The sequence below is a fragment of the Miniopterus natalensis genome, chromosome 6, assembly GCF_054644295.1.
Source record: "Miniopterus natalensis isolate mMinNat1 chromosome 6, mMinNat1.hap1, whole genome shotgun sequence".
In the NCBI taxonomy this organism is placed as follows: Eukaryota; Metazoa; Chordata; class Mammalia; order Chiroptera; family Miniopteridae; genus Miniopterus; species Miniopterus natalensis.
The window spans coordinates 55470519-55494083 of NC_142086.1; the positions used below are offsets into that span (position 1 = coordinate 55470519).

General features: G+C 38.0%; 1 protein-coding gene across 2 annotated transcripts in view; it reads left to right on the forward strand.

Annotated features, from left to right (window-relative positions):
* The first annotated feature begins 394 nt into the window (after nt 1–394).
* Nucleotides 395–23565, forward strand: part of C6H3orf70 (chromosome 6 C3orf70 homolog) — a 52598-nt gene continuing 29427 nt past the window's right edge. The window contains exon 1 of one of the 2 annotated variants that reach the window (XM_087818258.1): nt 395–691. In XM_087818258.1, coding sequence (XP_087674384.1) covers nt 496–691 — 196 coding nt within the window. In that variant the 5' untranslated portion in view covers nt 395–495. The remainder of the gene's footprint in view (nt 692–23565) is intronic. The other variant, XM_087818257.1, reaches the window with a different exon arrangement.

Below are 23565 nucleotides of genomic sequence, written 5' to 3' on the forward strand. Positions count from 1 at the left end.
GTGTGCGTGTAAACTGGTGGGCGTGCGAAAGCAGAGCCGCCGAGGCGAGTGTGTATTCATGACGGCCTCCAGCGGTCGGGGCCTGTCGCCGAGGAATGAGCGAGCGCGTGGCAGGCACTCGGGGAGCCTGCAGGGAGCGCCGCCGCCGCGCTCGCCCGCGGGGCGTGCGTGACGAGGCCGGGCTCGCGGAGGAGCGCGCGTCGTCTGCCCCGCTGGCCGGCGCGCGTGTGCGCGTGCGCGTGCGCGTGCGCGTGGGGCGCGGCGCGCGCCGCGGCGGCGGGCGGGAGGGAGAGGCGGCGGCAGGCCCAGCCCCCGGTCGCAGAGCCCGGGGCGGCTCCTCGGCGAGCCTGGGACCGCCGCGCTCCCGCCGCTGCGCGCCGGCGTGACTCCCGGCCCGCGCCGCGCCCTCCAGCGCCTGCAGCCGGCTCGGCTCCCAGTCCGCCCGGACGTCGCTTCTCCTGGGCTCTCGGTCTCGGCTCCGCGGAGGGAGAGGAGATGAGCGCGGCGGCGGCTTCGGCGCCCGAACGGGGTTGGAAGAGCGAGAAAGTGGACGAGGCGCAGGCCCTGGCGCGGAGTTGCGCCGCCCGCAGACCCGACTTCCAGCCGTGCGACGGGCTCTCCATCTGTGCCACGCACAGCCACGGCAAGTGCTTCAAGCTGCACTGGTGCTGTCACCTCGGATGGTGTCACTGTAAGTCGAGCCGCGTCCTCCCGCCTCGCGCCGCGGTCCTGGCGTCCGCTGGGCCGTCGGGGTCTCGGCCGGGACCCTGAGGCCGCGGGGTCTGGGCTCGGCCGCGCTGCGGCGCCGCAGGCTGCGGCCGCCCTCGCCCGGGCGGCTCGGGTTGGCGCTGCCTTGGCAACTGGGTGCCACCCCCGTGGGGAGCCGAGCTTCAGCACTTCTGCAGAAGGGGACCTCCCCGTCCCGGGAAAACTGGAAGCTGTGTTTTCTTTTTCTTTGTAAGCCGAAAAGCCCAGGCAGTGTGGTGAGAAACGGGGCAGAGCCGTCGAGGTTGATGGCAGTAGGAGGGGAAGCCTTCCTTTTTAGAGACTGGTGGTTCAAGATGCCCCTCTTTCTCGCTTCTGTCTTTCCGGGCAGCTTTGTGAAAGAGCCTTTGGAAATCGAATTGTGGCCCATTTAACTGCATACAGCTGAGAAAGCGCTAAAGTGTGAGGGACTGCTTCCAAGAAGTTAATATGTAACAGTTTGGAAGGGTGAACTCCTTAAATGCCCAGCTGTAGCTTATAGAGCCAGTAGGAGACTTTTAAAATTACAAAGTAAAATGGAAGTAAGCTTAAATAGTCTTAGCAATTTATAACAGCCAGAACTAAATGGTCTAGGCCTTTTGTCTATGTTTATCCTGCATGGGATTTTGAAAATGGATTAAACTTAAGTAGTCATTTAATCAGAATTTCACAATTTGATTAGTTCGTGGTATTTGGCCTGCTCTATCTGATGAATCATTTCTTATTAGAAATATATGGCAAACCTAGTTTCCACATAACCTTATAATACAGGGCTTTGGAATGCTTATTTAGGACACAACTTCTGGAAGTGGTCTTAAGTTAAAATTTCTTCCTTGTTGGTCAGAAAAAAATGGCTCCCAGCAAGAGATGCTGTAGATACTAAATCCTTACGGTATTTACGTTAATTGAACATAATGGGGTATTTTTAAATGAGTTTGTAACTTACAGGACAGATACTTCTTACGTTTATTTTACAGTAATAAATTCTTACATTTATTGAACAGTATTGATCTTTTGTGTTCTGTGTTCTGATGGGTCAGTTTCTTCCTATATCTCATTAGTCCTGTTGCTCTCAGATCCATTCCCAGTTATAAAGCATCGCTTTAGTGTGGGACAGGGTACAAAGCTGAAAGTAGCAACTATAGGAAACTTGTGACGCTGAAGTACGCGAGTAGGATGAATCTGGTGAGTCTGTTTCCCTGGGGAAGTGTGGAATCATAGTGTAGGATGTGAGAAACGTTAAAGAGGGTCCAGTTCAGCGCCTTTCTTATTTCAGCAGTCTCCTCGCAATCAGAACCCTGCAGTCTTCTCAATCAGAACGAAGGCAGCTTCTTCCTTCGTTAGAGAGCGTTGACTCTTAGAATACTATTCTTCCTTATATGGAGCTGAAGTTGGTAACTTTCTAACTTCTTTCGATTGCTCCTATTTCTACCTTATGATATCACGTGGAATAATTCAGTCCTTTTTTAGAGCATGGCTGTTTCAACTCTTTTGATACACACGCGGATTTCTCACTGACATAGGCTGTTTTCTCTATCCCCAGCCACCATCACAATGCCTGTACTGAAATAGGTTTGACATTTATGTTTGTTGAATGACTGAATGAAGGTAGCCATCATTTTCCTCTGAAGGCATCGTTTTTGTCCTATTTATAAATCTGTTTCCTTCCGTGTCTCCTTTCATGAAATAGTGTCCAGGCTCATAAACATCCTGATCTGTTCTGAATATGTGCCAATAAGGTTAAGATCCTTTGAAGACTGTCACCCCTAGAATGGCACGGCCCCAGTATCCCAGTTGTGATCTGATCAGCCCAGAGTTGAGCAGAACTCCTGTCTCCCATGTTTGGGGTACTACTGCTGCTGCAACATACATCGCGTTAGCTTTTCTGATATCCACATCATATTGAGCTTGCTGCTGTTCAGATAGAACAAAGCTTGAGGTCAGCTAAAGCCATTGTTTACTTATTTGTTTTACATATGTCGCAATTAAGTCACAGCACTTGCCCATTTCACAGTTGTATGTATATGTTTGGACACAGGTATCAATTGACCCCTTAGACATTCTTCCCTGTTAGATTTCATTTTATTAGAGTGAGCTCATTTTTCTGGCTTATCATTGTGTTTTTAGACTCTGGCTCTTTTCATAATTATTATTATGAGCCCCCTGGTTTCATGTCAACAGCACATTGGATGCCAACAGTAGTGTAGTAACCTTCTACATACTCATTTAAGTTACTGATAAAATTGTTGAACAGGAGAAGGCCACAGATCGAGTCCTGAAGCTTGCCAGAACTGCCCTTCAGGTGGATAGCTGTTCATTGATGAGCACTTGTTGTGGTCGCTCAAGCAGTTACCTAGCCACATAGTTGTATTGTTGGCCATCTTATGTTTACCTTATTCCTATGGGTATGATGAGAACCTGGTCAAATATCTTGCTGAAGTCGTACCTACACGCCATTTTTATAAGTTTATTGTTGAAAATATTACATTACTCAAAATAATCTTATTCTTGATGCTTGGTGCACTGTTGGAAATGTAATTATTAACCATGCAAATAAAACATTGAGTGTCTAAAAAAAAAAAAAAAGTATTATAGATGTCCCCTTTCTTTTCCCCATTGGCCCCCTTCACCCCATACTCAACCCCCCCCCCAGGCCTTCCTACCCACTATTTTTACTGCATTTTGATGTATGATCTATCTATAAACACTCTTTAAAAAAAAGGAAATTAGATTAGTATAACTCAAGCTGGTTCCACAAATGCTTACCACTTTCTTTTCTAAGCAATTGGAAGCTATTTTTAAAGTAAATAATCTGAATTTAGAAAAAGATTGATGTCAGGTATACTGGATTATTGTTGGCAGTCCTTTCCATTAAAGAAAAAAATCAGACCTATGCTTATTTGCTCTTTTCCAGGCTTTGGCAACCCTCCAAGTCTTCATGCCTTTTTCACTGGCAGTGATTCAGTGATCACATTCACAGTGTATTTTGTTTCATTTAAAGCACAAAGATGCTACATTACAATCTCCTCACCTATACCGGGCATCAATTCTTTCTAACCCCACCCACTTTTTTTTTTTTTTTTAGCTCAAATAATCATTTTTTCTTGAAAATAAGCAGAGTTAACCTATTTGAGAAGTTCTGTTTTCTTTTTGGCATTCACAAACATTACATCAGTCCTAAGCAGAATTCCTTTAATTCTGTTGAACGTGTTTTGAGCACCTTCTCTTTGTGAAACATTATTATGGACACTAGGAACATAGATATGAATACAGTTGGATCTTACCCTTTAAGCAGAATATAAGAGCATGATTCATGCTGTATTTATTTATGTATTCCTTTAATATCACAAATGCTTTGGGTGAGAAAACTATCAGCTTGTTCACCAAATCAGAAAATGATATAATGAGAAGACTACCTTGATCCTTAGGAAATTCAGAAAAAATAAAGGAAGCTCAGTTTTACATGGTTGATGTTAAACTTGTGAAATTCATAACCTTACGAAATAGAAAAGGCTGAAAATATATGAGTTCATAAAAGACATATAAAACAGGTATGTATTTATAGATTCAGTGCTTGATGTATTATTAAAGGAAAGAATTAGTGTATTTGGGTAATGACAGATTTTCAAGGATCATATCTGGGAGGAAAGATGTAATATGTTTTGTTGGTGTCACTGTCAAAGATAGATGATTGGGCTGCATAAAGTATGGCCCTGAATCTGTAACTTAATTTTTTCCCCAGTAAGGAGTGATATTGGGTTGAGTTAATGACTGCAGGATTCCAAGAGGAGTTTTGACAGAGAGAAAAAGACATGGGTTGGTCAGTGAAGAGGAGGGGAAAGAGTAAGTCATATGCAGATATTGTAAAGTAGATTTTTGTGGCTGGAGTAGATAGAATATTTAGAAGGAATAAGAAATTAAATTGTTGAAATGTGAGTTGAGGGATAAACAGGAAAGGCAGGGAAGTCTGGAATTTCTTTTGATAGAGACTTTGGTATCATAGTGATAACATGGACAGTAGGGGAATGAAACCAGCAAGTGAGATTATTTGGTATTAGTGTAAAAAAAATAGATTGAAATTCATGCAACAAGATCCATAGAATGGAATTTGGAATAGATTAGATTTGGAGGGAGAGGAAGAAGAAAGCTATAAAGGATAACCTTGACTTGTAGAATTCCACCTTATGCAACTTGGATGGATGATGGTACCATTTATGCACTAACAACAGCAGAATACTTGAGAAAAAGTAGGTTTGGTTGATTGTGGATCATGAATCCAGTAAAACCATGCATCTAGTTTTGGATCTATTGAGTTTAACCTGCCTTGTCATCACTCAGTGGTGTCAATAGGCAGTTGGCTGTAGTGATCTAGAACTGAGAGGCGAGGTCTGCACCAGAGGTAACATGGAAGTCTGTTTATTTACAGATTGCAGTTTTAGCAATGATGAAGCATGAGATCCACCAATGAAGCGACTATACTATGAGAAATGAAGAAAATACTTAGCTTTCCCTTTAGAACACTAACATTTAGAGTCTGAGTATGGGAGGATGAGCTGGCAGTGGAGCCCAAGAAGAGATGGCCAGAGAGGAAAAATCTGAAGTGTCTTATTGCAGAAGCCAAGGGAAATGAATATTTTAAAAAAGAGTACAAAAATGAAATCTGTTTTCACAGGTTACTTATTTCTTAGATATTGGTGAAATACACAAATAGTGATTTTATTACTGAAGTGAAAGGTTTAGTGCTGCAACACTAACTTTAGGAATATACTTAATTGTAGTATTGGTTAAAGCTATTTAAGACAGTGAATTTTTCAAGATGGGAAGAGGAGAATAGAATGCCAGGAGCTGAGAATTAGGGCACAGAGATAATAGTATTTCTTGAGTGATTACTTTGTGCCAGAATAAGCTTATTATGCTAAGTACTTATAGGCAATTACATCATTATGTCCACTTTACAGTTGAGGGAAAAGGCTTAGAAACATTAAGTACCTTTCCCATGAGCATATATCTAGTAAGGAGTAGAGTCTGGATTTGGATCCAGGCCTGTCTGCTTCTACGACCTGGACTCTTAACCAGCATAGGTAATATAGAGCAACTTAAAATTAATGAGCCAAATCAACAGTTTTTGGGGCGCTCCGTTAAAGCCAGTGATGGGGAAAGTTTTTAAGAAATGGGTGGCAAATTGTATCAGTTTTGATAATGAAATACAAAAGAATGAGAATTCTCATTCCTTATGGGGCGGAGAATGAAATTAAAGCTAAGAATTAAGGAAAGATAAGGTGATTAGAAGGTGATGGAGGTGGGTGGGGTGGGGGCGTGAACGTGGTGTGATGAAGGTGCCACCAGCAGAACTCAGAATTGACTTAATAAAAATCACAAAATAGATGAGCTCAGTTTTCTGCAGAAGACACCTTAAAAGATGTCTGTCTCTTTGAGGTTGAAAACAGGAAGAGTAGTCTAATAGATGATATTAGCATATCTAAAGAAAGACTGTCGGAGCAGAAGGTGGATGGGCAGCATGGAAATATAGAAAAGTGGGAGTTGGAGAGACAGGATTTGGAAGTGATTTTTCGGGACTGTTCAGAGAAGGTGGTTCACTGCCCAGAAGCTAAAATGTCTGATCTCTATGACTGCACTATCCCAGGAAATGTTTGGCTATAATTTGGCTTTCTATTTATAGATTTCCTATAGGAAGAGGAGGAGCTGATTAGAGAATTTAACTTTGGGACCTTACGCCAAGTATACTTTCCGTTAGTGTATTAGTATTGTGGTTCTTGTGGTCTGTATGTTCTGTTTTCCTGCTTCTGCACAGCTCACAAAATCAAGTTCTGACCTCCCCAGGGTAATGCCAGTTGGTTTTTCTAAGGGACATCTCAAACTAGCAAAAAACAAATGGAGTGGGAGTTTGACTGGATGGAGGAGTCAGTGGAAGCTTTTTTTTTAAGAATGGGGGTTCTTGCCCTGGCCATGTGGCTCCGTTGGTTGGAGCGTCTTCCGGTACACCAAAAGGGTTGCAGGTTTGATTCCCAGTCAGGGCACAGACCTAGGTTTCGGGTTCAATCCCTGGATGGGGCATGTACAAGAGGCAACTGTTCGATGTTTCCCTCTCACATCAGTGTCTCTCTCTCTCTCTCAAATCAATTTAAAAAAAAAAAGGTTCTCACCATGTGTGGTGGTTAAAGGAAGAAGATACAGATGTTAAGAGAACAAGTGTGAGATCAAGTTTTGAATGTTTCCTTAAAGCTTTTCCAAAGATGGAGAAAGCTGATGGGTGTTTTTCCATCCAAGTGGTGCTTCAACTGTGGATGTACATCAACTTCAACAATAATAAATAACACACAGAATGCTTAAATGTGGACACAGTTTTAATCTTCCGTGTGTCAGCTCGTTGACAGCTCACCACAACCTTGTGAAGCAGGTACTGTTATTATCCTCTTTTTTTTTTTTTTTTTAGATTAGGAGAGTTGCTGAAGGTTCACATGTTGTAGCTCTGGCCTCAAAATGTAAATGTGCATCAGAATCTTACAAACCAATTGGCAGCCAGGACTCTGGGTTTCTTGGTTCCACTTAAGGTTCAGTGAGGATGATTTCAGCTGTTTTAAATTCCTTTTGGAACAAGTGGGATTTAAGTATGTAAGTAAAATGAGAATGTTTTTTTATTTTAAGAGAAGGGCAATTATATGCATTATGAACATTTTTGGAGTGGTTGAGAACTCTACAAAATTGTAGAGTTCTCAGCTTTTAAAAAACATTTAGTAGTGTATTTGTATAATATGAAGCTTCAATCATGTCATATCTTCACCTGATCCCTAACTGGTACAAGCCCTTTTTTGGTTAGATTTTCATAGATACCATTAATTATTACTGACTTCCAAGCCTGTTGAATTTAGGGATTCGAACTAGTTTTTGAGGGCCTTTTTAGGATAATTTCCTATGTTATAAAATCCCCACTTTATTCTCTCATATTGTAAAATCTCATTAATTACCAGAAATAATGTTTCCAGGGAAATTGTTTCATTAATTCCAAACAAATATAGGAACACATGTTTAACAACCAAAAGTTGTATAGTAGAAGATCTGCTTTCTTGAAAAATAAGGAACGGTTTATACGTAGATTGTGGGAGGCAGAGTGTAGTACTAGAAAGGACAAGAGCCATGGAATGAGACATACCTGGTTTTGGATTCTAGCTTTTCCATTTATTGGGAGCGTAACTTAAGACAAATTACTCAGCCTTCCTCAGCTTTGATGTTCTCCTCTGAAAAATAGGAATAAAAATCCTACTTCACAGGGCTGTAAGTACTTAGTGCAGGTGTTCAGTAAAGGGTAGCATCAGTCCCTCCTCAAAAAAACAGACAATGGTAATACTAGATAGTATAGTCATCCTGAGGGCAGGCTGTGGGGTTGAACTTTGTGTTTGAATCCTGGCTCTTCCCACTTACTAGTTATGTGGCTTGGGGGAAGTTAATATCTGCCTTTCAGTTTTCTCACTTTTAAATTTTTTATTATTTTATTTTTTATTGATCTGAGGGAGGAAGGGAGAGAGAGAGAAACATCGATTTGAGAGAGATACATCCATCAATTGCCTCCTGCATGCACCCTAAACAGGGATTGAACCCGCAACCTAGGTATGTGCCCTGACCGGAACTGAACCTGTGACCTCCCAGTGCACTGGGCGACACTCCGACCAAATGAACCATACCGGCCAGGGCATCAGTTTCCGTACTTTTATTATGGTGATGATAATAGTACTAGCCTCATAGTGCGATGATTGTCCAAGACCCCAACTCCAACTTCTTCTCCCTTCCACAGATGTCGTTGGTTCCTCTGGAATTCACTTTGTGACCAAACTCACTTGTTCAATTAAACACTCAAAAAATAACAAAGATTATAAAAATATACATTTTGAATATTACATTTAGAAATTGTTGAGTTTTTTTATTGCCTCTCTTGTTGGAAGGTCTATTTTGTAAAAGTGATGTATCTCTGTGATGTATCTACTTTTTGTCATGAAATCTTGTATTGTGCTCCAACACCCACTCCCCTACTGTTTTCCACCATTGTTAAGAAATGGATAGTTCTGGTTAATCAGATATACCAGTTAATAGAGAGCTATCATATATATCAAATATGGGTCAACGGGTTTTAAAGGATCAGAATATTACAGAACTTGCAATATGTTAAAGTGAAACTGAACATAGCTAACTTTAATGATCAAGAAATCTTGTCAGGATCTTGTGGTGATACTTGGCCATCACTTGGAATACTGATTCTGTATAGAAAAATGGCAGATGTGCTAGTTAATAGAGGAGTTCTGGCTGCTAGAATGCAGGACACAGACTGAATTGTAGTCTTTGCAAGTTATTTTACTCAAGTTCACAGAATTTTTGTTTTGTGTTTCTCCCATTGTTGTTGGCTTGGTCTTAAGTTTTCTGATATTTAACAGTATTCTGCAAGCACGCTGCCAAAAATATGCAATACCCAGAGTGCCAACAATGTATAATAAGTCCATCCAGCTGTGTCGCACAGTGCACCAAAACAGTTCATTCAGGACAGCTCTTTAACCTCCCTAGTCTTATTTGTCCACATAAAACTAGATGTTTTGGTGTAATACAGATATGTTTCTTACTCTGTATCTGATTTTAACAGACTTTTGGTGAAATAAAAACACTAAGAATGTAATAGTTTTATATTTCGTGGAAAATTCTGTTAGATTCATTTACTTAACTTTTTCTGTCTACACACACACACACACACACACACACATTTTTCTAAACTATTTAAAAAGTAAGTTGCAGACATCATTACACTTCCTATCTAAATATTTCAGCATGCTTCTCTTAAGAATGGAGACATTTTCCTATATAACCACAATACTAATTATAACTAAGATAATTAACACTAATTTAGTAAGAACATCTAATATATACTTGCCTTATTTGTCAGAAAATGACTTTTATAGCTGACTTTATTTTCAATCCAGGACCCAATCAAGATTCATACATCACATTTCATTATTATATCGCTTTAGTCTTCTTTAATTATTCTAGAATAATCACACATTTTGGGGGGATTACATTATATTTTTGAAGAGTCCAGGTTAACTATCTGTAGATTGTCCCATATTTTACTAATTGTTTCTTTCATCATGATTAGATTGAGGCTGAACATTTTTTGTTGCGGTTTTACATAGGTGACATTGTATCCTTCTCATAGCACCACAGGAGGACACATATAATGTCAGGTTGTTCCACTGTTGCTAATGCTGAGGTAGTAACTGCCAAATCTGTGCATTATAAAGATACCATTACCCCTTTGTTATTTCTCTTTTTAAAAATTACTTTTTGTTTTAACAAGTAATCTGTGGGTTGATACTTTGACACTGAGTGACTATCCTGTTCCCCAACAAACTAACCCAGTTACTGAATATTCTTGTGTAAATCATTTATTACATTGGGGGTTGCAAAGTAGTGGTTTTCTAATTCTGTCCTTCCTCTACCATATGATGGCATTGATTTGTAAAGAAGAGGTTTCTCTTCTCTACCTGCATCCCTTCTTTTTTAATTATTACCACAAACAACTTCTCTTTATTCCAATATTTTGAAATTAAGTATTGTAATTCTTTTTGATGCTCAAATTGTTTAAATTTGGTGACAGTTTTCAAGCTGGCTCCTGTGGGGTTTTTGTGTGTGTGGTTTTGTGTTTTTTGTTTTGTTTTTTTTTTTTTAATAAGTCCCTATCATTTTTTGAGCACTTCCCTGTTTCCTGGAAGAATTGGATGTTCCAGGCTTACCTAGTAATTTCCCTGTCCCAGGCCAGTAATCAGCTATTTTCCCCAGGAACCCAGGTTCCTTTTAGTAAAGAATGTTATGGAAACTATTATCGGGGCTTTTTGTGTGCTTGTTTCTACTGGATGCTACTGCATTTTAGGCCCTTTCAGTGGACAGATCTAGGAGGTTTGTGTGTGGGTGCACATGTGTACCCTTGTATGTACCTCACTTCTCCATAGGTAAAAACTCTAGTTTCCGATACATCATAATATTTACTCACTTTCTGTAGCCTCAACTACCCACAAAATGGTTTAGGGGTTATTACATTAGTATCACTACCAACAACAAACTGATTAATAAAATTCAAGATTTTTTGCATATTTTGGTCATTAGACTATATCTTAGAAAGGATGTATAGTTAGAACAGTGTGTTTAAAAGTTTCTTGAATTAATTTTTTTTCTGTATGGTTCTCATTCTAATCAGTTTCTGGTTTACTTTTTTTCATCCTTTTTAAATTAAACTTTTCATTTTGAGATAATTTGTAGATTTACATGCAGTTGTGAGAAATAATACAGAGATTCTGTGCATTCTTTATCCAGTTTCCTAGTGGTTGCACCATGCAAAACTGTAGTACAGTATCACAACCAGGAAACTGACACTGATACAGACGAAATAAAGAACATATCCATCATTGCAAGGCTCGCATAACTCATGTTGCCCTTTTTATAGCCACACTCAACTTTCCCTCCTGCCCAAACCTTCATTAATCTGGCATTCACTAATCTCTCCTCCATTTCTGTAATTTTGTCATTTCTAGAATGTTATATAAATGGAATGATACAGTATGTAACCTTTTCGGATTGGCTGTTTTCACTCAGCATAACTCTGTGGAGATTCATCCAGGTTGTTGGGTGTATCAATAGTTTATCCCTTTTTATTGCTGAGTAGTATTCCATGACATGAAATGTGTCATAGTTTAACAGTTTACCCATTGACGGACGTCTGGGTTGTTTTCAGGTTTTAGTAATTACAAATAAACCCACTATAAACATTTGTGTATGGTTTTCTGTGTGAACAAAAGTCTTCATATCTCTGGGATAAATGTTCAGGAGTGCAATTGCTGGGTCATATGGTTGTTGTATGTCTACTTTTTAAAATTTTTAACATATCTTTATTGATTTCAGAGAGAGGAAGGGAGAGGGAGAGAGAGAGAGAGAAACATCAATGATGAGAGAGTCATTGATCGGCTGCCTCCTGCATGCCCCCGACTGGGGATCCAGCCCGCAACCCGGGCATGTGCCCTGACTGGGAATCAAACCCTAATCGCCTGGATCCAAGGTCGACACTCAACCACTGAGCCACGCCCGGCTGGGCTGTATGTCTACTTTTTAGAAAGAAACTGCTAAACTGTTTTTTATAGGGACTGTACCATTTTACATTCCCACCAGCGACGTACGAGTGATCCAGTTTCTTTACCACATTCTCGGCAGCATTTGCTGTTACTACTATTTTAAATTTAGTCGATTTTAATTTTTATTTACCTAATGGCTAATATTCATGTGCTTACTTGCCATTTGTATATCCTCTTTGTTGAAATGTCTTTTATCTTCTTTTTAAAGACTATTTTAGAGCAGTTTTAGGTTTAAACAAAATTGAGAAGGAGGTACAGAGATTTCGATATATTTTGCCCCTACGCATGCTTAGCCTCCCCCACATTATCAACATCACTCACCAGAATGGTACATTTACCTTAGAGTTCACTCTTGGATTGTACATCCTGTGGATTTGGATGAAGGTATAATGACATATATCTGTCCTTATATCATAGAGAGTATTTTCACTGCCCTAAAAATCCTCTATGCTCTGCTTGTTCATCTCCCTCCACCCCCCTCAGGTTCTCCTCCCAGGAAACCACTGATCTTTTTATTGTCTTCATAGTTTTGCCTTTCCCAGAATGATATAATCAGAATTATATTATATGTAGCCTTTTTAGATTGGCTTCTTTTGCTTAGTAAAATGCATTTATGTATTTGTCTTGATAGCCCATTTCCTTGTAGTGCTGAATAATAAATATTCCATTGTATGGATGTACCACAATTTTAATTTTATTTTTTATTGAGGTATAATTGACATATAACATTATATTTGTTTCAAGCACATAGTATCATGATTTGATATTTGTATATATTGTGAAATGATCTGGTTAACTTCCATCACCACACATAGTTACACATTTTTTTTCCTGTGATAAGAACTTTTAAGGTTTACTCTTAACTTTCAAATATACACTATAGTATTAGTATTGTTAACTACATTCACCATGGTGTACGTTACATCCCTAGGATGTATTTATTTTAACTGGAACTTTATACCTTTTGACCACCCTTCAACTATTTCTCCCACCTCCAACTCCTCCCCTGCCCCTGGCAACCACCAATCTGTTCTTTACATTGATAAGTTTAGTTTTTTGGTGTTTTTTCTTTTGTAAATTTCACATATAAGTGAGATCATATGGTATTTGTCTTTCTGTGTCTGACTTATTTCACTTAGCTTAATCCTCAGGGTCTGTCCATGTTGTTGCAAATAGCATGATTTCCCTTTTTATGGCTGAGTAATATTTTGTTATATACGTATACTACATTTTATCCATTTATGTATGAACACTTAGCTTGCTTCTACATCACATCTGTTGTAAATAATGCTGCAGAGAACTCAAAATATATATCTTTCAAATTAGTATTTTTATTTTCTTCAGATTAATACCCAGAAGTGGAATTGATGGATCATGTATGGTGGTTTATTTTCAATTTTTCAAGGCCTTCATACTGTTTTCCATAGTGGCTGCACCAATATACATTCCCACAAGGGTTCCCTTTTTTCCATATCCTGACCAACACTGTTATTTCTTGTCTTTTTTTAAAAATCCTCACCCAAGGGTATGTTTTTATTGATTTTTAGAGAGAGAGAAAGACATTGTTGTGAGAGAAACACTGATGGGTTCCCTCCTGTATGCTCCCCAACTGGGGACCAAACCTATAACCTAGGTATGCGCCCCGACCAGGAATTGAACCCACAATTTTTGGTGCACGGGACAATGCTCCAACCAGCAGAGACACCTGGCCAGGGCTATTTCTTGTCATTTTGATAACAGTCATTCTAACAAGTGAGAGATGTTACCTCATTGTGGTTTTGGTTTGCCCTTCCCTGATGATTAGTGATGTTAAATACCTTTTCATGTACCTGTTGGCCATCTGCATGTCTTCTTTGGAAAAATGTCTTCAGATAATCTGCCCATTTTTTAATCTGATTGTTTTTGTTGTTGAGTTCTTTATATATTTTGGATATTAACTTTTTATCAGATATATGATTTGCATATATCTTCCATTTAATATATTGCTTTTTCATTTTTGATGGGTTAAAGTTGGTGGTGCACAGGAAGGCTAAATAGCCATCTCAGACAGTAAATAAAGAAAAATTGAATTTATTTAAGGAAAAGAGGATGAGGAATGGGAATATCCAAAGGGAGAGGCTATGTAGCACTGAGTCAAAGGGTATTAAGACCGTGATGGCAGCAAAAATATAATTAAGATGGTGAAACAAGGAAGGTGCATAGAAGAAGTAACAGGAGAGCCTCGGCTGGACTCCTTTGGCTCGCTGAGAAGTCAGAGAAAAGGGGGCCTTGGAGACAGGTTCAGGGGGTAAGCCCTGAACAGCTGCTGCTTCCCATTGCTCCCCTGATTGCAAGTCTTGTGGGGTCCCTTAGATGGAAGGAGGGGGAAGGGAATGGCACTGGTGGGGAGCACACACTGGGTCCTTTGTCCTGAGTGTGTTTATCTCTCTCTTGCAGGTGCAATCTTAGGGGAGGTCTCAGGGGAGTGTCTTAATAGAATATTCATCAGCTTTCCAGGAGTGCTCTTTCAGGGTCATGGACCCCACTGATTGGTCCGTGCCAGGGCAGGGGTTCATTAGTCAGTATAGTTGGTCCTGAGGCAGCCATGGCACCACTTGTCTGGTTTTGCTGCTTTTCTGGGCCTGGAGTGGAAATACAACTGAGGCCTAGATGATATCTTTAGGGAGGAAGTGCTCAGGGCATCTAAAGTGCATGACCAGCGATATGCTAGGGGAGGATAGGTTCCCCTGGGGACAAGTTTCTTGTTTTCCCACTTTTTCCCCTTGCTAGGCATCCAGGGCTTTTGTGCCCTGGCGAGTTTCTATACCTGGCTCATCGTCCTTGCTCTGCTTGTGTCTGTCTGACAATTTTGTTGACAGTTTGCTTTGCTGTGCAGAAACTTTTTAGTTTGATATAGTCCCACTTGTTTATTTTTGTTTTTTCTCCTTTACTTTTAGTGTCAAATCCAAAAAAACCCATCGCCAAGACTAATGTCAGGTAGCCTATCACCTTTTTCTTCTCAGTTTTATGGTTTCAGGTCTTACATTCAAGTTTTTATTTTGAGTTGATTTTTTGTGTATGGTCTAAGACAGTGGTCTAGTTTCATTCTTTTGCATGTGGCTGTTCAGTTTCCCCAACATTTATTAAAGAAACTGTCCTTTCTTTCCCCATTGTATATTCTTGACTCCCTTGTAAATTAATTGACCATATATGTGTGGGTTCTGGTCCATTGATCTTTGTGTCTGTTTTTTATGCCAATATCATACTGTTTTGATTACTGTAGTTTTGTAATAAAGTTGAAATCAGGTACTCTTCTTTTTCAAGATTGCTTTGGCTATTTGGGGTTTTTTGTACCACAGTTTATCCACTCACCCTCTAAAAGTCATCTTGGTTGCTTCCAGGTTTTCACAATTATGAATAAACTGCCATAAGCATCTGAGTGCAGGTTTTGTGTGGATATAAGTTTTCATCTCCTTTGGGTTAATATCAAGAAGTGCACTTGCTGGATCATATGGCAAGAGTATATTTGGTTTTGTAAAACACTGCCAAACTTCCAAACTGACTGTACCATTCTGCATTCCCACCAGCAATGTATGCGAGTTAGTTCCTGATGCTCCACACCCTGGCCAGCATTTGGTGTTGTCAGTGTTCCAGACTTTGGACGTTCTCATTGGTGTGTAGTGGTAGCTTGTTATTTTAATTTGCATTTCCCTGATGATATATGTTTTGGAGTACTTTTTCATGTGCTTATTTGCCATCTGTATATCTTCTTTGGTGAGATGTCTGTTAAGGTCTTTGTCCCATTTTTAGTATTAGGTTGTCTTCTTAATCACTGAGTTTTAAGAGTTCTTTGTGTATTTTGGAAAATAGTCCTTTATCAAATGTGTCTTTTCAAATATTTTCTCCCAGTGTGTGACTTGTTTTCTAATTCTCCTGATTTTTTTTTTTTTTTACAGAGCAGAAGTTTTAAATTTTAATGAAGCCTAGCTTATTATTTATTTCATGGATCATATCTTTGGTAGTGTATCTAAAAAGGCATCACCATACCCAACGTCATACAGGTTTTCTCCTATGTTTTCTTCTAGGAGTTTTATAGTTTTGCATTTTACATTTAGATTTGTGATCCATTTCAAATTAACTTTTCTGAAGAGTGTAAGGTTTATGTCTAGATTTTTTTTTTTGCACATGGATAGCAAGTTGTTCCAGCACCATTTGTTGAAGATACTTTTGTTCTTTTTTATTGGACTTTTTTTTACTGATGAGTTTTGAAAGTTCTTTATATGTTTTAGGTACCAGTGCTTTATCCTTTGTCAGAAGAGTACTTTTCAACTATTTTCTCCTAGTTCTGTAGCTTGTCTTTTCATCCTCTTATAGATCTTTTGCAGGTCAGAAATTTAAAATTTTGATGAAATCTGATTTATCAGTTATTTTCTTTTATGGATGCTGCTTTTAAGATCTCTTTGCCTAAACTAAGATCCTGTATTTTTTTCTTAAAAGTTTATGTCTTAAATTTTACATTTAGATCTGTGATCCATTTTGAGTTAATTTTTGAATAAGGTGTCCATTTTTGATCAAGGTTAGTTTTTTTGGCCTATTAATGGCCATGTTGCTTCAGCACTATTTGTTGAAAAGGCTATCTTTCCTCCATTGAACTGCTTTTGCACCTTTGCCAAAAGCCATATTATGTTGGTCTGATTCTAGGCTCTCTATTTTGTTCTTTTGAGCTATGTGTCTGTTCCTCTGCCATACCACACGTAGTGTTGATTAGTATAGCTGTATAGTATGAGTTTAAATCGGGCAGACTGATTCTTCCCCCTTTACTCTTCTTTTCCAAAATTGCTTTTAGCTATTCTCTTGCCTTTGCCTCTCCATATGGATTGTAGGATGATCTTGTCTATATCTATAAAACTTCTACTGCAATTTTGATAGGAATTGTGATAAACCTGAATAACAGTTTTGGGGAAATTGAAATCTTTACTGTGTTAAATCTTTACTATATGTTGAACATGGGATAGAACTCCATTTGTTCAGATCTTTGATTTCTTTTACTAGCACTGTGTAGTTTTTAGCATGTAAGTTCTGTATATGTTTTGTTTGAGTTACACATAAGTATTTACATTTTTGACCGATTGCAAAGGGATTGAGTTTTTAATCTCAGTGTCCTTGCGTTCATTGATAGTATATAGAAATACAATTCATTTTTATGTTTATCTTGCATCCTGCGACCACGCTGAACTGACTTATTACTTCTAAGAGTTTGTCTAAAAAATATTTTCTTTGGGATTGCCTGCATAGACAGTCATTTCATCTGCAAGTAGAGACAGTTTTATTTTTTGCTTCCAGTCCATATGCCTTCCCTCACCCCCTTTTTATTGCTTTATTGCACTGGCCAGAATTTCCAGAACTATGTTGAATAAGAGTGATGAGAGCAAATATCTGTCTTGCCCTTATCCTTAGGAGAAAAGCATTACATCTTTCATCTTTATAATTTTGGCCGTAGGTTTTTTCTAGATGCTCTTTATCAAGTTGAAGAAATTTCTCTCTATTCCCATTTTCCAAAAGTTTTTTTAAAAAAAAATTATGGATGAGGCACGCTCTCCCTCCCGGGAGCACACCTGCACCTTTCCCTTCCTCCTTTTCTTCCCTCAGGTGTGTATCTTCTAAACTCCAAGGGTCCCCACCAGACTTGCAACCAGGGGAGCAATGAGCAGTGGCAGCTCATACAGGGCTAACCCCCCGAACCTGTCTCCAACGCCCCCTTTTCTCTGACTTGTCAGTGAGCCAAAGCAGCCCTGCCTAGGCACACTCCTGTTGCTGCTGCTGTCCTAAGCCCTTCCTTGCTTCACTGTCCCCAGCTTTAATAAATGTACTCTCAAAATAAGAAAAAGATTCTGAATGAGTATTAAACTTTGCCAAATGTTTCAATTGATATGATCATGTGTTTTTTTCTCATTAACCTGTTAATATTGTGGATTATATTGATTGATTTTGAAATACTGAACCAGCCTTTCATCCCTGGAATAAACCCCAGTGGGTTATGGTGTATAATTCTTAAATATTGCTGAGTTTTATTTCCTAATAGCTTGTTAAGGATTTTTATGTCCATATTTATGAGGGGTGTTGGCTTATAGTTTTTTTTTTTGTACTCTCTTTGTCTGGTTTTGGTATCAGGTTGTTACTAGCTTTGTACAATAAGTTGGCAAGCTTTCCTTCCTGTATTATTTTCTAGAAGAGATTGTTTACAGTTGATGTTAATATTTCTTTAAGCATTTGGTGGAATTCTCCAGTTAAATCATCTGGGCCTGGAGATTTCTTTCTTGGGAGTTTTAAAATAACTAATTTAATTTCCTTAATAGTTCAGAGGCTCTCCAAATGATTGCCAATGGATGAGTTGTTGTAGTTTGTAATTTTTGAAGAATTGGTCCATTTTATGCTAAGTTGTTAAATTTATGTATGTAGAGCTGTTTGTAGTATTCCCTGATTATACTTTTGATGCCTGCATGGTTGTTAGTGATATCCCCCGCTTCATTCCTGACACTGATAATTCATGTCTTTTTATTCTATGTCAGTGTTGTGAGAAGTCGGTCAATTTTATCGACCTTTTCAAAGAACCAGTCTTTGTTTAATTTATTTTCTCTCTTTTTTTGTTTTCGATCTCATTGATTTCTGCTCTCATCTTTATTATGTCCTAACTTCTGCTTGCTTTGGGTTTATTTTGTGCTGCTTTTTTTTTTAGCTTCTTGAGGGTGGGAGCTTAGATTTTTGATTTGAGACTTTTCCTCTTTTCTCATATATGCATTTATTGCTATAAACATCCCTCTCAGCATTGCTTTAGCTGGGTACCACAAGTTTTTGATGTGTTTTATTTTCATTTTTCATTCAGTTCAGTGTATGCTTTGATTTCTCTTGAGACAGTTTTCTGATTCATGGATAATTTAGAAGTGTAGTTTAGTTTACAAGTGTTTGGAGATGTTCCTGTTAAAGTTTTGTTAATTGATTTTTAGTTTGATTCCATGTGATCAGGGAATGCATTTCATAGGATTTTTATTCTTTTAAACCTGTTGAGATTTGTTTACTGGCCCAGGATATGGTCCAGGTGTCACGGAGACTTAAAAAAAAACGGGTATTCTGCTGTTGTTGGGTGAAATGTTCTGTAAATGTCTATTAGATTCTGTTGATTGGTTGTGTTGAGTTCTTGTACATCCTTGCTTATTTTCTTTGTTCTGTCAGTTGTTGAAAGAGGAGTGATGATGTCTCCCACTAATTGTGGATTTGTTTATTTCTCTCATTAAGTCTGTCAGTTTTTACTTCACATATATTTGTAGCTCCTGTTGTTTGTGCATACACATTTAGAATTGCTGTGTCATCTTATTGGATTTACTCTTTTGTCATCATCCCATGTCCATCTCTAATAATTTTCTCTGCTCTGAAGTCTACCTTACCTGATATTAATATAGCCACACCTACTTTCCTTTGATTAATGTTTATATGACATATTTCCCCCTTCTTTTTGTTCTCAAAGTGTCTATACTGTTAAATTTAAATTTAGTTTCTTATAACAGCATAAATTGTTTAAGTCACTCTGCCAATCTGTCTCTTAATTGATATATTAGGCCATTTATATTTAATGTAATTGATAAGTTAAGGATTAAGTCTGCCATTTTATTTTTTGTTTTCTGTTTTCCTGGTTTTTGATTCTCTGCTTTTTTTCTTTGCCTTCCTGTGAGTTACTTGGACATTTTGTAGAATTCCATTTTTATTACCAGTAATGTTTTGGAGTGTTCTTTTTGTATAGCTTTTTAAAGATTGCTATGGGTATTACATTTATATGTATATGGCTTGTCACAGTTTTAGTGTCCTTTGATCAGTTTGAGTGAAGTATAGAAATTTACTTCCTTTTTTACCTCTTTACCCTCTACTCATTTATAATATAACTATCTTAAGTATTTTCTTTACATGTTCTTAGAACCATGTAAGACAGGGTTATAATTGCTATTTTAACTGTCAAATATAATTTTTAAAACTCAAGAGGAGAAGAAAAGTATTTATCCACATTTTTGTCTATTGTGTTATTTTTCTCCCCTGATTTTCAAATGTTTGTTCTTTTGTTGTTCCCTTTCTGTTTAGAAAACTTACTTTAGCCATTCTTTTATAGTAGGTCTCCTGGTGACAAATTCTCTTAGCTTTCCTTTACTTGAGAATGTCTTAATTTTTTCTTCATTTCTCAGGGATATTTTTTATTGGGTATATATAGTATTCTGGGTTGATGTCTTTCCATTTATCACTTGGAAAAAAATTGCTATTTTTCTTCTGGCCTCCATGGCTTCTGACAAGAAATCTATTGTCATTTGAAATATTTATAAATAAGGAATTGTTTTTCTCTGGCTGCTTTCAAGATTTTTTCTTTCCTTTAGTTTTCAGAAGTTTGAATATGACATATACTGGCTGGATTTATTGGGTTTTATCCTGTTTGTGATTTGCTCAAGCTTCTTGAATCTGTAGGTTGTGTCTCTAGCCAAATTTGGGAAGTTTTTAGACATTATTTCTTATAGTACTTTTGTAGCCTTGCCTTTTTTCTCCTTTTCTTTTGGGACCCCAATAACATGAATGTTAGATGTTTTTGGATATAGTCCTATGATCCCTGAAGCTCTGTCAATTTTTTACAGTCTCTTTTCTCTCTGTTGTTCAAATTGGGTAATTTCTATTGTTCCGTATTCAAGTTCACTGAAACATTTTTCTTCCATTCTTCTGTTGAGCCCATTCACTGAGCTTATTTCAGTTATTGTATTTTTCAGTTCCTTATTTCCATTTGTTTCTTAAAATTTTTAAAAATTACACTTGACATACAATATTAATTTCAGGGGTATGACAGACATAGTGATTTATATAACTTAAGAAGTGATTCCCCCAATAAGTCTAGTACTCATCTGACACCATACAAAGTTATAATATTATTCACTCTATTTCTTATGCTGTACTACACATCCCTGTAACTATTTTTGTGACTGGCAATTTGTATTTCTTAATTCCTTCTCCCTTTTCACCCTTCCCCTCAGTCCCCCCCTCATTCGGCAACCATACATTTGTTTTGTGTATCCGTGAATTTGTTTCTGTTTTCTTTCTTTCGTTCCCTTTCTTTCGTTCCCTTCCTTCCTTCCTTCCTTCCTTCCTTCCTTCCTTCCTTCCTTCCTTCCTTCCTTCCTTCCTTCCTTCCTTCCTTCCTTCCTTCCTTCCCTTCTTCTTCTTTCTTTCTTTCTTTCTTTCTTTCTTTCTTTCTTTCTTTCTTTCTTTCTTTCTTTCTTTCTTTCTTTCTTTCTTTCTTTCTTTCTTTCTTTCTTTCTTTCTTTCTTCCCTCCCTCCCTCCCTCCCTCCCTCCCTCCCTCCCTCCCTCCCTCCCTCCCTCCCTTCCTTCCTCTCTCTCTCTTTCTCTCTCTCTCTCTCTTTCTTTCTTTCTTCTCTCTCTCTCTCTCCCTCTCTCCCTCCCTCCCTCTCTCCCCCTCTCCCCCTCTCCCCCCCTCTCTTTCTCTCTTTCTCTCTCTCTCTCTCTCTCTCTCTTTCTTTTCTTTCTTTCTTTCTTTCTTTCTTTCTTTCTTTCTTTCTTTCTTTCTTTCTTTCTTTCTTTCTTTCTTTCTTTCTTTCTTCTTTCTCTTTCTTTTTTAAATGCTACATATAACTGAAATTATATGGTATTCATCTTTTTCTGACTTATTTCACTTAGCATAATACCCTCTAGGTTCATCCATGTTGTTGCAAATAGCAAGATTTCATTCTTTTTCATGGCTGAGTAATAGTCCATATATATGTACCACTTATTTTTTAAATTGAATTTACTGGGGTCATTGGTTAATAAAATTATACAGGTTTCAAGGGTACAATTCAATAATGTATCATCTGTATATTGCACTGTGTGCTCACCACCCAAACTCAAGTCTCCTTCTGTCACCATTTATCCTCCCTTTACCCTCTCTACCTCCTTCCACCTACCTTTCTCTCTGGCAATCAGTGTCTTTTTTTTTTTCTTCTTTTTTTTTCTTAATCATCCCTTCACCTTTTTCACCCAGTCCCTGAACCCCTCTCCCCTCTGTCAGTCTGTCCTCTGTTTCTATGAGTCTGTTTCTATTTTATTTGTTAGTTTATTTTCTTCATTACAACTATAGTTGCTGCCTAGTTATCCTAGAAACGAAAGGTATAAGTGTTGTGAATAATGTATTTACAATACAAAAATTAATTTGTGATTAGGTTTTAGAAATAAGAATTTCACATCCTTAACTATGTTTCATAGATTTGTTGATCATAAAGGTACAACATCTGATTTTATGAAAAATTTCACTTTTACCCTGGCCTGTGTGACTCAGCTGGATGGGCATTGCCCCATGCACCGAGAGGTTGCCGGTTTTATTCCCAGTCAGGGCACATGTGCGTAGCTGACTCGATCCCCAGTAGGGGGTGTGCAGTGTTTTTCTCTCTCATTAATGTTTCTCTCTCTCCCCCTCTCCCTTTCCTCTCTCTCTCTCAAATCAATAAAAACATATTAAAATTTTTTCCTACTTTTTACTTGGTTTTATTATTTTATAAAAGCAGTCACTACAGTCTTCAGGACTGACACACTCAAGAGAATCTGCTGTGGCAGTGAGTAGCACGGTCAGGTTTCAAGCAGCAATTAACTGTCTAAAAAATAACGTTATTTTTCACTTTAAATTAATGTTGCTATTTTGGTTATTATTGGTTTTATTGTTTGTATGTTTAACCCAAAAATTAGTTTCTGCTTTGTAGAAGTATGGGAGATATAAGCGTAAGAGATTTATACCTCAGTTTTATGTGTTTGTTTTTTGTGTGATACCATACTAATAAAAAATTTGAAGCTAACCTTGAGGGGAAAATCTTCTGGGCCAAATCTTTCTATAACCTTAACTCATAAAATTTGTTTCTGTCTCTCAATTTTTAATGCTTGTATGTATCTGTTCTTTTTGTTTTCCATATGTCAGTTACTTTGACTTTTTGAGGGGGCCAGTTTACTTGGACTTTTTTAAAAAAGTGTTTTTATAAGGAATAATTTCTAGATCTTAGTTCCTTTCTATAAGTTAATCTTATATATCTTCTCAAGGACTTAGAGATTAATTAGCCTTTTCATTAAAAATTGAGATTAAAAATTATAAAAAGGCTACATTTCTACAACAAATTTAGCTTTTCAATAGCACTTATTTATTATCTCATTTTTAGGCCAACTCTTTAAACTGATTAAATTTCTTCCCAGAAGAGTTAGCTCATTTTAGTTCTAATGTCAGAATGAATTAGTTTTTTACTTTTACTTTTACTTCCTGTGGTTCTAGATAGACAGCCTATAATGATTTTTGGGAGCATAAAAGGGACATCTTACAGGAAGTGATGGGAAGATATTTTCTGTTATTCCTGGGCATGAGATAAGGGAGATGGGGAATTTCAATAGAAGAGATAGATAAAAAATACCTGGAGACTGTTTCTCTGACAGTAAAATGGATTTTTAAAAAACTATAGAATCTCTAGAGATTTGAATGTGAAGATTTTAAATACCATTTTTATGGTGTAATTATCAGTGCAGTAAGGGAACGGACAAGAGATCTCGTTCATGTTTATGAATTTGTCAGTGGACTATATCTTTTCCCTGGGGCTTGTTTTGTGGCCA